This window comes from Microcebus murinus, chromosome 10 (assembly GCF_040939455.1).
Source record: "Microcebus murinus isolate Inina chromosome 10, M.murinus_Inina_mat1.0, whole genome shotgun sequence".
NCBI lineage: Eukaryota > Metazoa > Chordata > Mammalia > Primates > Cheirogaleidae > Microcebus > Microcebus murinus.
The window spans coordinates 56,805,495-56,820,524 of NC_134113.1; the positions used below are offsets into that span (position 1 = coordinate 56,805,495).

At 42.3% G+C, this 15,030-nt stretch overlaps 1 protein-coding gene across 1 annotated transcript; it reads right to left on the reverse strand.

The window, feature by feature from the left end:
* Nucleotides 1-4,135: 4,135 nt before the first annotated feature.
* LOC105870509 (keratin, type II cytoskeletal 6A) lies at nucleotides 4,136-9,794 on the reverse strand. The gene is made up of 9 exons (XM_012763154.3): nucleotides 9,191-9,794; nucleotides 8,092-8,306; nucleotides 7,684-7,744; nucleotides 7,431-7,526; nucleotides 7,142-7,306; nucleotides 6,530-6,655; nucleotides 5,159-5,379; nucleotides 4,912-4,946; nucleotides 4,136-4,798 (listed from the first exon to the last, which is right to left on the reverse strand). The coding sequence occupies exons 1-9, from the start codon at nucleotides 9,728-9,730 to the stop codon at nucleotides 4,560-4,562; spliced, it is 1,698 nt and encodes a 565-aa protein (XP_012618608.2). The 5' UTR covers nucleotides 9,731-9,794; the 3' UTR covers nucleotides 4,136-4,559.
* Nucleotides 9,795-15,030: the final 5,236 nt, after the last annotated feature.

Genomic DNA, 15,030 nt, shown 5'->3' on the forward strand with positions numbered 1-15,030 from the left:
TGTACGGTAAGTCTTTGTACCTTATGGACAACTTTTCTGTAAACCTAAAACTGCTCTAAAGAATAAAGACAACGTGGATGAACCTGGAGGATTCAATTTGACTTCCTCCTTTCTGAATTGGATGCTCTTTATTTGTTTCTCTTGCTTAATTGCTGTGGCTGGCACTTCTAGTACTGTGATGAATAAGACTGGTGAGAATGGACAGCTTCTTCTTGTTAGAGTTCATAGAGGAAAAGCTTTCATCCTTCCCCATTCAGCAAGATGTTAGCTGTGAGTTTATCACATATGACATCTCCTAAGTTAAGGTACTTTCTTCTATACCTAATTTATTAATAGTTTGTACTGTGAAGGGACGTTGAATTTTATTAAATTCTTTTTCTGCATCTACTGAGATAAGCATATGATTTTTGTCCTTTGCTCTCTTGAAGTGATGTATAATGTTTATTGATTTGTGTTTTTTGAACCATCCTTGCATTCCTAGATAAATCCCACTTGATCATGTTGTATTATCTTTTTAATGTGTTGGTGGATTTGGTTTGCTAGTATTTTGTCGAGGATTTTTGCCTCTGTGTTGATGTTGTCAGGGATACTGACCTGTAGTTTTCTGTTTTTTGTTGTGTCTGTATCTGGTTTTCCTATCAGGGTTAAACTGGCCTCATGGAGTCAGAAAGAATTTTTTCTGCTTCAATTTTTTGGAATAGTTTCAGAAAAATTGACATAGGGATGAGTTTATAACAATAAATGCTTACATCAAAAAACTAGAAGATTTCAACCTAAAGATATACCTTAGGAAACTAGAAAAGTAAGAACAAAATGTAAAGTTAGTAGAAGGAAAGGAAGAATAAAGAAGAGAGGAGAAACAAATGAAATTGAGACTAAAAAAACAAAAGATTAACAAAACAAAAACTAGTCTTTTGAAAAGATAAACAAGATTGACAAAACATTAGCTAGACTAAGTAAGAACTAAGTCTAAGACTCAAATAAATAAAATCAAAACCAAAAATGATTTGCATTTCTCTGATAATTAGAAATGTTGAGCAATTTTTCCTGTTTGTTGGCCATTATTCTGTCTTCTTTTGAAAGGTTTCTGTTCATGTCCTTTGCCCACTTTTTAATAGGGTTGTTTGATTTTTTTCTTGCTGATTTTCCTTAGTTCTAAATAGATTCTAGTTATCAGCTGTTTATCGCATGTGTAGCTTGTGAAAATTTTCTCCCATTCTGTAGGTTGTCTGTTTGCTCTCTTGACAGTTTCTTTGGTTGTACAGAAGCTCTTAAATTTGATCAGGTCCCATTTATTTATTTTTGTTGTTGCTGTGATTGCCTTTGGAGTCTTCTTTATAAATTATTTGACTATACCAATGTCTAGAAGAGTATTTCCAAATCAAAACCACAATGAGATATCACTTATCTCCAGTAAGAATGACCTTTATCAAAAAGTCCCAAAATAATAAATGTTGGTGTGGATGCAGACAGATAGGAACACTCATACACTGCTGGTGGGACGGCAAACTAGTGCAACCTCTATGGAAAGCAATATGAAGATACCTTAAAGAGATAGAAGTAGATCTACCATTTGATCTAGCAATCCCATCGCTGGGCATCTACCCAAAAGAACAAGAGACATTCTGTAAAAAAGACATCTGCACTCAAATGTTTATAGCAGCACAATTCACAATTGCAAAAATGTGGAAACAACCCAAGTGCCCATCAATACAAGAGTGGATGAATAAAATGTGATATATGTATACCATGCAGTACTGTTCAGCTATAAGAAACAATGGTGATATAGCACCTCTTATATTTTCCTGGTAGAGCTGGAACTCATTCTACTAAGTCAAATATCCCAAGAATGGAAAAATAAGCACCACATGTACTCACCAGCAAATTGGTTTCAGTGATCAACACCTAAGTGCATATATAGGAATAACATTTACTGGGCATTGGGCAGATGGAAGGGGGAGGAGGGAATGGGTATATACATACATAATGAGTTTGATGCACACCATCCGGGGGATGGACACGCTTGATTAAGCTCTTACTGGTGGAGAGGGGGGGACAAGGGCAACATATGTAACCTAAACATTTGTACCCCCATAATATGCTGAAATAACTTAAAAAAGGACATCATAATGGATATCAAAAGAAATACAAAGAATCAGTAGAGACTACTATGATCAAATATGTGCAAATAAATTTGAAAACCTAGAGGAAATGGATAGATTCCTAGACTCATACAACCTACTAAAATTAAACAAAGAAATAGAAAATCTGAACAGACCAGTCCAAGTAATGAGATTGAATAACAATGGAAAGGCCTCTAACAAAGAAAAATCCAAGACAGATGACTTCACCACTAAATTCTACCAAACCTTTAAAGAATAATTAATACCAATTCTTATCAAACTAAGTTATCTAATGTTTGACAATTGTTGCTAGTATTCCTTTATTATATTTATAATATACATACGCCATAAGATTTAAAGTTATTTAAATACATATGTAGAGATAAACTATTTTAAAACTCCTTTTTGTGTATTGCTATATCCTAGATAATTTTTCTTGTCAATTATATTCTCTTTCATTATTTCTCATGGGTACCTGTGGGAAGTGTTCATGGATTTCAGAAGTCAGTCTTTACCTGTCTGCCATCAGGAAAGTTCTGGGCAGAAAGTGAGGGGTTCCCATGATGCTGGGGGAACAGTCAGAGGGGCTCCATACTGACAGAGTAGGATCTAGAAACACCGTACAGCCGGGCGTGGTGGCTCACGCCTGTAATCCTAGCACTCTGGGAGGCCGAGGCGGGCGGATTGCTCGAGGTCAGGAGTTCAAAACCAGCCTGAGCAAAAGTGAGACCTCATCTCTACTATATAGAAAGAAATTAATTGGCCAACTAATACATATAGAAAAAATTAGCTGGGCATGGTGGCACATGCCTGTAGTCCCAGCTACTCGGGAGGCTGAGGCAGTAGGATCGTTTGAGCCCAGGAGTTTGAGGTTGCTGTGAGCTAGGCTGATGCCACGGCACTCACTCTAGCCTGGGCAACAAAGCGGGACTCTGTCTCAAAAAACAAACAAAAAAAAAAAACCACCACCATACAATCCAAGAAAATGTCTTCAGTGACATGAGAATCTGAGAGTTAGGAAGATAATGAGCACTCGTGGAGACAACAGGACTGAAGTGGCTCTAGGACGGTGCAAGTGAAGTGACCAACCCCAACCCTTCTCCTGGGTTTTTCCTCATCCATCCATGGACGTTAAACCGAGAGAATTCACACCTGAGAGAGGGAGGGGACCCTGTCTTCTGAGTGACAAAGACTTGGTTTCTTTGAATCTGTATGAGAGGCTTACAGTGTGAAAAAAAGGGATTTTCTTCTTCTATTGTCTTTACACTTCAAGGAATACCTTGACCAGTTTGAGTGTCTCCAATATTTCCCTGTTATGCAGAATGGTTCCCAGTTGTACATATGCTAACACCTTCTACATTGTACTATGTCTTCAGGGAGCAAATCTAGAACTATAATTCTAGTTCAGTAGTATACGCACTTTAATCACTCTTAACAAATGTTGTCAGGCAAGTTTCTAAGTCATGAAGCCAATTCTACTTACTATTAATAATGAAAAATAAGATTCTCTTGTCAAATGTTTCTTGCTCTAACTAGCCAGGAATATATTTCTCACCTGGGCATTTTGGATGAGTACTGGCATAGGGGGAGAAAAGGGCTCAGAAACCAGCTCAGAGGAACTGTATCAGTGGTTCCATGCAAGGACACTCAAGAGTGTACAGTGACCATGGACCAGATACCTCCCTCTCGACTTGCCAAAAAGGTAGATGGATTTTGAACTGGAAAGACACGCTGAATGTCAAGAGGCCAAACAGCAGTTGTTCAATTTCTCTAGAGGAGAGCAGTTATGTATACAGCGAATGTATTATCATTTAAAAATGAAAAGTCATTTATCAGATGAAAACGTTTGACAGCCGTTGGCCCCAAAGCAAGACAACATCACTCAATATATTATAAATCTGCTTTATTTAGTAATTACAGAGAGAAAAAAGCAGAGAAAACACCACAGGAGTACAGACTCTGTACATCACAGGACTGGTCACTCGTGCCTTCATGGCAGCTGCCAGGGAGGGTCACACCGCTTATAAGGTGGGGGAGGTGGGACCAGTAGAAATGAAATGGAAGTTCCCTTATTCTAGAACAAGCCCCAGGCAGCATTTTCTGGGATGGAAAGGGCCAGAGATAGTTTTGTTCTAATGCTCAGCCTCAGAGATAGAACTTGGGCGGCAGGAGATGAATAACGTAGTAACTAAGTGACGCTCCAGTGCTGATGGATCATGATGTTAGTCCAGAGTTGACCTTATGATGGAGCAAAGGGAGCTCAGGAGGGCAGGTGTAGACAGAGAGGGCAAGGGAGGGCACTCAGCATGCAGCCTCGGCTCCCACTCAGAGAGCAGGAGAGACCGGAGGCCAGGAGAGGACAAGCCACCTGAGGAGAGGGCTCTGCAGCCAGACAGGGGCCTGAGGCTGGTGGCACCGAGAGCTGGCGGCAGGACTTCAGTGCTTGTAGCTCTTCTTGCTGGAGGAGGTGGTGGTGGTGGTGTACTTGATGGAGGAACTGCTGCCTCCCACGGAGCTGAGGCCACCCCCCAGGCCTCTGCCACTGCTGGAACTGAAGCCACCTCCAAGGCTGTGACCACCGCTGTAGGAGTAGCCGCTGCCTCCGCCCAGGGCTAGGCCACTGCCGACACCGCCAGCACCGCCGTAGCCGCCAGAGACGGTGGACTGCACCACGGCTGTGGTGGGGAGGGGACAAGGACACGAGAAGACACCGTGAGCTCCTTCTGCCGGCCGCAGCCCACCCAGAAGAGTGCCAGGGCCGGGGACGAAGGCAAGCAAGGGTACTTACAGATGTTGACTTGTCCGACGCCTTCGCCATTCAGCCTAGAGGGAGGAACACAGGCAGGATGAGACTCGGGGAGCCATTCCCTGGGCCCGCATGGGAAGCTCCGTGTGAGCAGCAGTCCATGGGAAACTGCTCTTGCAGTTGTTTTGCAAGACTAGCAGTTATGGCCATGGCTGCTGTGCCCTACGCCGTGCCGGGTGCCAGACATCCAGGTGTGCTCAGGTGCTTGAGCAGGTGCTCAGGGACCCACCTGCACTCCTCGCCCTCCAGCAGCTTGCGGTAGGTGGCGATCTCCATGTCCAGGGCCAGCTTCACGTTCATGAGCTCCTGGTAGTCCTTCAGCAGGCGGGCCATGTCCTGCTTGGCCCTCTGCAGGGCGTCCTCCAGCCCTTCCAGCTTGCTCCTGGCGTCCTTCAGGGCCATCTCCCCACGCTGCTCCGCGTCCGCAATGGCGGCCTGCAGGTTGGCGCACTGGAAGGGAAAGCAAGAGTGAACTTGGATCCGGTGCCTTAGAGCACACTCGCCTGGAACTTCAGCGAGGAAGGTGCCTGGAACCCAACATGGAGGGTGAGTGAACTCTAACCTTCCATCCTACTACTTTTCTATCGTGCAGTTTTTGTCTAGTCTGGCTCGTTTTGCAAAAACAGATACCCCTTTTCATTAACCACCTGCATGAGAATGCGGATTGTTGCTGATGGCAGACGCTACAGTGGACATAAGACAAAGGGACATTGGAAGAAATGGAACTGCGTTTTGTTTGCAATGTTGTCCCCACAGTCAGATCCAGATCGTTTATGAATATCTCATATGGACGCCCACTAACAACAACTTCTGACCACCTTTAAGTGAGGGGATGAGTTTTCACCTGAGACTGCTGAGACCTTGCCATCTTCCCGGTCAGAGGCTCTTGCTCACTTGAGCAACTCTGTGCTTGTCTAATGCCCCTTTTCCTCTGTCTTTTTCACCCTGAATCTTGAGCAGATTTGCCACAGTGTTCCTCAGGCTTTCTTGCCTGTCCTTGTCTTCCAAGTTGTTCCTTTGCAATTTCCAAGTCAATCAGTCTTCTTAAGTAAACCCTCCAATGCCTCTAGACCAGTGGTTACCAACCTTCTTGGCACCAGGGAATGGTGTCATGGAAGGCAGTGTTTCCACAGACAGGTTTTGGTGGAGGTGAAGCTCAGGCAGTCATGCCAGAGGTGGGGAGTGGCTTCAATAGGCCTGCTTGCCCACCTCTATCCTCCTGCTAAGCGACCCTGCCCCTGTCCCCGGGTTACAAAGTTTCATGGAAGACAATTTTTTCCATAGAAGAGGTGGGTAGGGCAGGGCTTTGCAGCCTCATCCCCAACAGGCCCCATACTGGTACCAGTCCATAATGCGGGGGTTGGGGAGCGTAGCTCTAGACTGTATTTGTTAAAGCTCTGATTGGTTGGGATTGCTTCTGTCGACGTGCTGGTACCAGGCAGTAAGTCAGAGTCACATGTCCTAACCACTGGGGAAGTACATGTCCTCCTCTCCCTGCTGTCCCCTTAGAACCAGGGGACCTTCACCAATGATGGTCAATGACTGGCTGATGGTCTTGCAAGGAAGTGGTGCTTCTCTACACCACTGGCCCACACCGTACCTGCTTCTTGACGTGGTCGATCTCAGATCTCAGCCTCTGGATCATGCGGTTCATCTCAGCAATCTCCTGCTTGGTGTTGCGCAGGTCGTCCCCATGTCTGCCCGCGGTGACCTGCAGCTCCTCGTACTGCCGAGCAGAGGTAGAGAGAGAGACAGAGGCTATGAGTTTACACAGGTGAACCATGACTTCCACTTCTGAATCAGGCGTGTGTTAAGCTCAAACCTAATGGCTTCTCAGGGTATCTAAGAAAAGTTGATTTTACCAGATAGATAAAACTTATGAAACCAAATCAAGATCATCCTCATTATGGGACCACTGAGTGCCTCATCCCTTAGGGAAAGGCAGTGCCCTGTACTACAGGTCTAAGAGTCAGCATTGACAAGGAAGCTACAAGCAGAGATTCCTAATGCTTATCAACATTAGCATCATCCTCGTTTTTCTTCTAAGATTAGGCATAATTGCTATAATATCTACTCTGACAGTGCAGTGTACATGAATGTGAGAGGATGCTAGATTCCTTTCAGTAGATTTCCCCAGTGAAGTCTCTTCTAGCCTTCTGGTATGCAGGGTGGGACACAGAGATTTCCTGGCAGCTGCCACCTCCCCGCTCACCTTGGTCTGGTACCAGGACTCAGCCTCAGCCCGGCTCCTCTGAGCAATCTCCTCATATTGGGCTTTGACTTCAGCGATGATGCTGTCCAGGTCCAGGTTACGGTTGTTGTCCATGGACAGGACCACGGATGTGTCTGAGATGTGGGTTTGCATCTGAGACAGCTCCTGCAGAACACAAGTGTGTGAGACCATTTACCCCTGCGCCGTTAAAACCACTATGCATGCTGATGGGTCCTCCTCCTTTGCAGACCCCCATCAGAGCAAATAAGAGGAGAGTGGAGATACTTACTGCGTCGTAGAAGGCTCTCAGGAAATTGATCTCGTCTGTAAGGCTGTCCACCCTGGCTTGCAGTTCAACCTTATTCATGTAGGCAGCATCCACGTCCTGGGGAAAGAGCCGACAACGTGCAGTGAGCTGAGCCCCTGCCCCATCTGCCCATGGGTTGGGCTCCCTGCCCATCCTCCTCTCACAGGCGAGCAGAGGCACGGAGTCCTTTGTCTCCCTTAGCAAAGAGCCTGAAGCCCTGGCTGAATCTGCTCACCTTCTTCAGAGTCACAAATTCATTCTCTGCTGCTGTGCGCTTGTTGATTTCATCTTCATATCTGCAGGGAGGAAGGTAAGAGACTCCATTGAGCCAGTGGTAGCACGAAACTGAAAAGCAGCCTGTGACCCCACACTGTCCGCATGTGCAGTACGTCCTGATTCTTCTTTCGTGCCACACAGAGCCTAAAGGCCAAGTTTTGTTGCTACTAAATGTTTCACTCCTCTAATCTCCCCAGGTGTTCCCCAGCCCTCCTCTCTACTTGCAGGTTTCTTGCTAGGCAATACTGTGTGAGTTTCACGTACATGGACATGCATGCCAGGAATCCTGCCCACATCGGGACCTCAACCCAATAGCCTTGAAGTGTGTGCTTCAGAATGCTGAGTCCCTTTTCCCCATTTGACTCACTTGTTCTTGAAGTCCTCCACCAGGTCCTGCATGCCTCTGAGCTCTGAGTCCAGGCGGCCTTTGTCCCCGAGGATGCTGTCCAGCTGCCTCCTGAGGGTGCTGATGTACTGCTCGAACAAAGGCTCCAGGTTCTGCCTCACGGTCTTGGTGCCCTGCTCCTGGAGCAGGGTCCACTTGGTGTCCAGGACCTTGTTCTGCTGCTCTAGGAAGCGCACCTGGAGAGGAGACAAGACGGTCATTTGCCAGACAAGGAAGGAAGCAAGAAGTGTCTGTGTCATCAGGTGTCCTGGCAGGTCTGCAGTGTCCCACGGCACTGGGGTATCACAGTGCGTGCAGAAGGCTCAGGCTGAGTCCTGCTCCCCAAACCTTTTCCCTTTGCACCAGGCAGATCTAACTTGCGAAAATCTCTTATGGAACGTTCAGGTTTTCTCCCCTTCTAAGTTATTGAACAGACCAGTGACCTTCAATATTTCTTCCCCCTTTCCCAAGCACAACCAGAAATCTAGTTTTCAATAGTGTGTACCTGACATATTGTCCCCAGTTTTCCTGAGTGACAGGACCTGAGTCAGAGGCATGCAGTGTGCCTCCTGATGACCAGATTCCTGTCCAACGTCCCCTTCAGTGCCTGTGTCTGCTCTAAAGTACCCTACTTTATGGTCATTGTTTTTAGGGTAAATTGGCATTTCTACATATTGCATAAATATTTCTAAGTCTCTTATTTCTTAGTCAACCAATAATATCTTTTTCTGTTCTTTAAACATTTTTTTTCTGGCCCAGACTAATTTACTAGTGTCATTTTCTTTGTAGTCTCTGAGACACTTGAGAGGGAAGAATGAAGTCATGCCATCTCTCCTCGTCCCATCTGGGATTCAGTTATTCACAGGTGAGAGCTCTTCCCAGACAGGGATGAGGCCACTTCACAGGGTCAGTCCTTAGATGCGTGTCATCATCTGCTGCCTGCTGTCAACATGGGCCATCTGGGATCCCCGTGGAGGGCTAGTCTCAGCCCCTTGTCCCTCTGTCCTATGTCTCCCCCAGTAGGAGGGCTTTTGTTTCTGTCACTCGCAGACTCTGTGGAGGCCACGGCCTCATGTCTCACCTTGTCGATGAAGGAGGCGAACTTGTTGTTGAGGGTCTTGATCTGCTCGCGCTCCTCGGTCCTGACGCGCTGGATGGTGGGGTCGATTTGCAGGTTCAGAGGGGTCAGGAGATTCTGGTTGATCGTGACCTCTTGGATGCCTCCAGGGGGGCACACAGGGAAGCCAGCGCCACCAAAGCCACCACCAAAGCCAGCTCCACCACCGAGCCCAAAGCCACCACCAGCTCCACCGCCAAAGCTGAATCCACTGCCGGCTCCACCTCCAAAGCCAAAGCCACCTCCGACTCTGCTGCCATATCCACCGCTGACGGCACAGCTGCCCCCTCCGATGGAGATCCTCTTGGAGCCCCCCAGGTTGTAGAGGCTCCGGCTGCCGAAGCCAGCTCCTCCACACACTGCACCAAGGCCACCACTGCCCCGGGAGCGGGACACGGAGACGCTGCTGAAGCCAGAGCGGGAGACCCCGGGGACTCTGGCTGAGCCGGCACTGAAGCCACGGTGGCTGCTGCTGTGGCTCCTCATGGTGGATTTGCTGGACATGCTTCCAGAAGACAGAAGGCTGAGAGAGCGCGAGAGGCTGGAGGCTGGAGGGAGAGGAGCAGGATGTGAGGCGAGCTCCGGGCCGCTGTTTATATGTGGTGAGCATGGGCTGGGCTCGGAGCTGGAAGGTGAGCTTGCACATCGGGAAGGGCTGGGCTTTACACACGGTGAGATCACACCCAGATTATTAGAAAAGTTATGAAATACCGAGATTGCATTTTTTGCTTCCTTTAGTCAGGGAAAATTCTCCTGCCTCCAGCTTTGACTTGATGTCAGCACAATAAGCCTATTCTCAATTCATGAAGGTACAAGTTAGTCACTGTCTCACACAAAGGTCCTGCGTGTTGTGCTGTGTTCAGAACGTCCTGGGTGATCTCCTCTTCCCAGCCTGCTCTGTCTGCCAGCGAAGATATTGGGCATTAAAGTCATTTTAAGCTAACAGAAAGATCACAATTTTTTTCCGGTGGTCTTTAATGTTAAATATTACTTATTTTTCTTTATGTAAAATTTCAAACAAATAGAAAAGTAGACAACCACACATGGGCCCCTATATCAGTGCATGTAGTTTTAACAATATTATCTCCTGGCCAACCTATTTCTTCTAATTTACTCACCAATCCTGAATTATTTGAAAGCAAATTGAAGAAATTGTATTATTTCTTCAACAAATAATTCAATATTAATGTCTAAATGAATGGCCCTTTAAAAATATAACTAAAATGTTGTTTTTTATCTTAAAAATTTATACATTTATTAACCTCAAGTGTCTATTCAATTTTCCAGTATCCTTATATGTATCATTTATTTATTTGTGATATTGTACCAAGTAGTGTTTCAGTCTTCTGGATTTCCTAATTGATTAATCAGCATGTTTTATTTAATACACCATATGCCCTTTGTATTTTCTGTAAATAGTTAAAACTTGAGGATTAATAAGATTCTCTTATATATTTATACTTTCCAGATGTGGGTGTAGGACAATGTCTATTTATATATTGAATATTATTACTTACACTTTTAGTTCAACTTTTACAAGTTGAACTTGTAATATACATGTAAGGAAGAATATACAAGGTAAGGCCATTCTCCAGCCACCCGATGTTTGTATATGAAAGTAAACAGTGTTATTAGTTCTCTGTGTATTCTTCCAGGAGCTTTACCTATGAATGTTTCTGTGCTTTTTCTGGGAATATGTGAGATGTGAGTATTGAGGTGTATGTGTGTGTGTGCGTGTGTGGGTGCATATACACATACATATATACACACATATGTATAGGTTTCACTGTATTTTATATATAAAAATTGCACACATATATAAATTATTTTAAAATTTTGTATAAGTATGACATACATACATATACTCTCTTTTCCAATTATGCTTGTGCAGTATCTACTTTGTCTACTTTGCATAGCTACAAAGGTATTTATAGCAGCTTTATTCCTAATTGCCAAAACTTGGAGGCATCCAAGATGTCCTTCAGTAGGTGAGTGTATAAACACTCTGTGGCACATTAGACAATGAAATATTATTCAACACCAAAAAGAAATGAGCTATTAAGCCATGGAAAGATGTGGAAGAAACTTAAATGGAAGAAACTTAAATATTATGAAGTGCAAGCATACAGTCTGAAAAGGGTACGTACTAGATGATTCCAACCATGAGACATTCTGGAACAGGCAAAACTATGAAGACAGTAACATTTAATTTCACATTTTTAATTTGAAATGTTAATCCTTCATTGCTGGTATATAACAAAGTACTTACTTTCATCTGATAACCTTGTGTCCTGTAATTTTACTATATTTGCTTATTACTTCCAGGACGGTTTTGATAAATTCTTTGGGATTTTCTACATAGCCTATAGTGTCATGGGAGATTAAACACAGCTTTATTCCTTAATTTGTAATCTATATAACTCTTATTACTTTTTCCTATGTTATGGCTCCAGTTAGACTTCTAGTACAATGTGAACAGTAGTGGAGAGACAGGACCTGCTCGCCTTGTTCTCAGTCCTAGGGAGAAAGGGTCCATTCTCTCATCATTAAGTATGATGCTAGCTATATGATTGTTTTTAGACATTCTTTATCAAGTTTAGAAAATTGCTTCCTATTCCTTGTTTTGTCAGTTTTTTTTTTAATATGAATTCATGTTTGGCTAAGTCATACACCTTTTTTTGCATCAGTCGTTATAATCATCTGATTTTCCTTTGATATGGTGGATTATATTGATTGATTTTGAGTGATGAATTAGCCTTGCATATCTAGAATAAATCCCACTTGGTCATGGTGTATAATACTTTATATACTTGGAAAGATGCAATTTGGTAATATTTTGTTGAACATTGTTGTGTCTATGTATATAAGAGATATTGGTGTATAGTTTTTCTTTCTTGAAATGTCTTTGTCTAGTTTTGATGTCAGTATAATACTGGTCTACATAAAATGAGTTTAAAAGTCCTGTCTGTGCTTCTATTTTCTGGCACAGATGGTAGAGTATTGGCACCATTTCATTTTTTAGTGTTGGTGGAATTACCCAATGAAAATATCTAACCCAGTGCTTTCTTTCTTGGAAGGTTATATATTATTGATTCAATTTCTCTAACAATTATATGGATATTCTGATTATTCGTACTTGTGAGAAATTTGGTATTATATGTCTTCAAGATTTGGCCCATTAAATCTATCAATTTTTTGATATTTGATATTTCTTATAAATTGAAAAATAATAGTTGTATGCATTCATGGGATACATAGTGATGTTCCCACATGCATAACTTATAGTGAACAGATCAGGGAAATTGGCATATCCAGCATCTCAAACATCTACCATTTCTTTGAGTTGGGAATGTTTAATAGCCTCCTTCTAACTATTTAAAACTATATGATCTATTATTGCTAACTATTGTCATCCTACAAACTATAAACACTTGAACTTATTCCTCCTATCTAGCTGTAACTTTGTATCTTTTAACAAATCTCTCCCTCTCTCTACCTTCTGCCTAGACTTCCCAGCCTCTAGTATGCTCTTTCCTACTTTTTACTTCTATGAGATCAATCTTTTAAAACTCCTTCGAATGAGTCAGAACATTCAGTGTAGAACTTTCTGTTCCTGACCTTTTGCTTTCCTCCAGGTCCATCCATGTTGCCATAAATGATACTATTTCATTTTTTTTTATGGTTGAATAGTATTTCATTGTGTGTATATAGGACATTTTCTTCATCCATTCATCTATTGTTGGACGCCTACTTGGATTCCATATCGTGGCTATTGTGAATAGTGCTGCAATAAACATGGGAGTGCAGGTATCTCTTCGATATAATCTTTTCCTTTCTTTGGATAAATGCCCAGTAGTGGGATTATTGAATCAAATGGTTCTATTTGTAGTTTTTTGAGGAAACTCCATACAGTTCTCCATAGTGGCCATGCTACTTTACATTCCTGTCAACAGCATCTTTTCTCCACATACTCACCAGCATTTGTTATGCTTTTTGTCTCTTTGATAATAGCCATCATAACTGGGATAAGATTATACCTCATTGTGGTTTTGATTTACATTTACCAGGTAATTAGTGATGAAAATTTTCTCATCTATATGTTGGCCATTTGTATATCTTCCTCTGAGAAACATCATTTCAGATCATTTGCTCATTTTTGAATCAGATCAGGTTATCACAGTTGAGTTGTTTGAGTACCTGGTATGTTCTGGAGGTATAATCCCCTGTCACATGAGTAGTCTGCAAATATTTTTCTCCCATTCTGTAGGTTTCCTTTCATTCTGTTGATTGTTTTCTTTGCTGTGCATGAGCTTTTTAGCTTCTAAAATTTTGCTTTCTTGCCTGTGCTTTTGAGGTCCTATTTATAAAATCTTTTCCCAGATTGATGTTCTAAAGCTTTTTTCCTTATGTTTATTTCCAGTAGTTTTATCATTTTGAGTCTTCCATTTATGTCTTTGATGCATTTGAATTGACTTTTGTATAGGGTCAGAGGTGGGACTCTAGTGTCATTCTTCTACATTTAGATATCCAGTTGTCCCAGCATCATTTATTAAAGAGACTATCTTTTTCTCCAATAAGTGTTCTTGGCATCTTTGTCAAAAACCAGCCGGCTATAGAAAATGTAAATTAATTTCTTGGCTCTCTATTCTACTCCATTGGTCTGTTTCTGTTTTTATGCCAGTACCATGTTGTTTCGGTTACTACAGCTCTGTAGTATATTTTCAGGTCTGGTAGTATGATACCTCCAGTTTGGTTCTTTTTGTTCAGGACTGCTTTTGCTATTTGGCATCTTTTGTAGTTCCCTATAAATTTTAGTATTTTCTTCTCTTTCTGTGAAGAATGTCATTGGTATTTTGATAGGGATTGCATTGAATCTGCAGATTGCTTTGGACAATGTGCTCATTTTAGTGATATTAATTCTTCCAGTTCAAGGGTATGGTATATCTTTCCATTTGTTTGTATCTTCAATTTCTTTCATCAGTGTTTTGTGGTTTTCCTTGTAAAAATCTTTCACCTCCTTGGTTAAATTTATTCCTAGGTATTTTATTTTATTTTTGTAGCTATTGTAAATAGAATAATGGGATTGCCTCTTGATTAGTATTTCAGCTAGTTTGTTGTTTGGGTTTAGAAATACTACTGATTTTTGTATGTTAATTATGTATCCTACAACTTCAATGAATTTGTTTATTAGTTATAAGAGTTCCTTGGTAGATTTTAGGGCTTTTTAAATAAATATATATAAGATCATGTGATCTGCAAACAAGGATAATTTGACTTCCTCCTTTCCAAAGGAGGAAATTTCCTCCTTCCTCTTTTCCCTTTCTTTCTCTTGCCTAATTGCTCTGGCTAAGACTTCCATTGTTATCTTGAATAAGAGTGATGAGAATGGGCATCTTCTCTTGTTCCAGTTCTTAGAGGAAAAGCTTTTAGCCTTTCCCCATTCAGAAAGATGTTAGCTATGGCTTTATCATGCATGACCTGTATTAGATTAAGGTACTTTACTCTATATTTAATTTATTAAAAGTTTTTACTGTGAAGAGATGTTGAATTTTACCAAATTATTTTTCTGCACCTGTTGAGATGTTCATGTGAACAACAAAAATTGTATCAATGTGATATATAATGTTTATTAATTTATCCCATTCCTGGAATGAATCCCTCTTGATCATGTTGTATTATCTTTTTAATGTATTGGTAGATTTGATTTGCTAGTGTTTTGTTGAGGATTTTTCCATCTTATGTTGATGTCATCAGGGATACTGTCCTGTAGTTTTCTGTTTTTTGTTGTGTCTGTATCTGGTTTT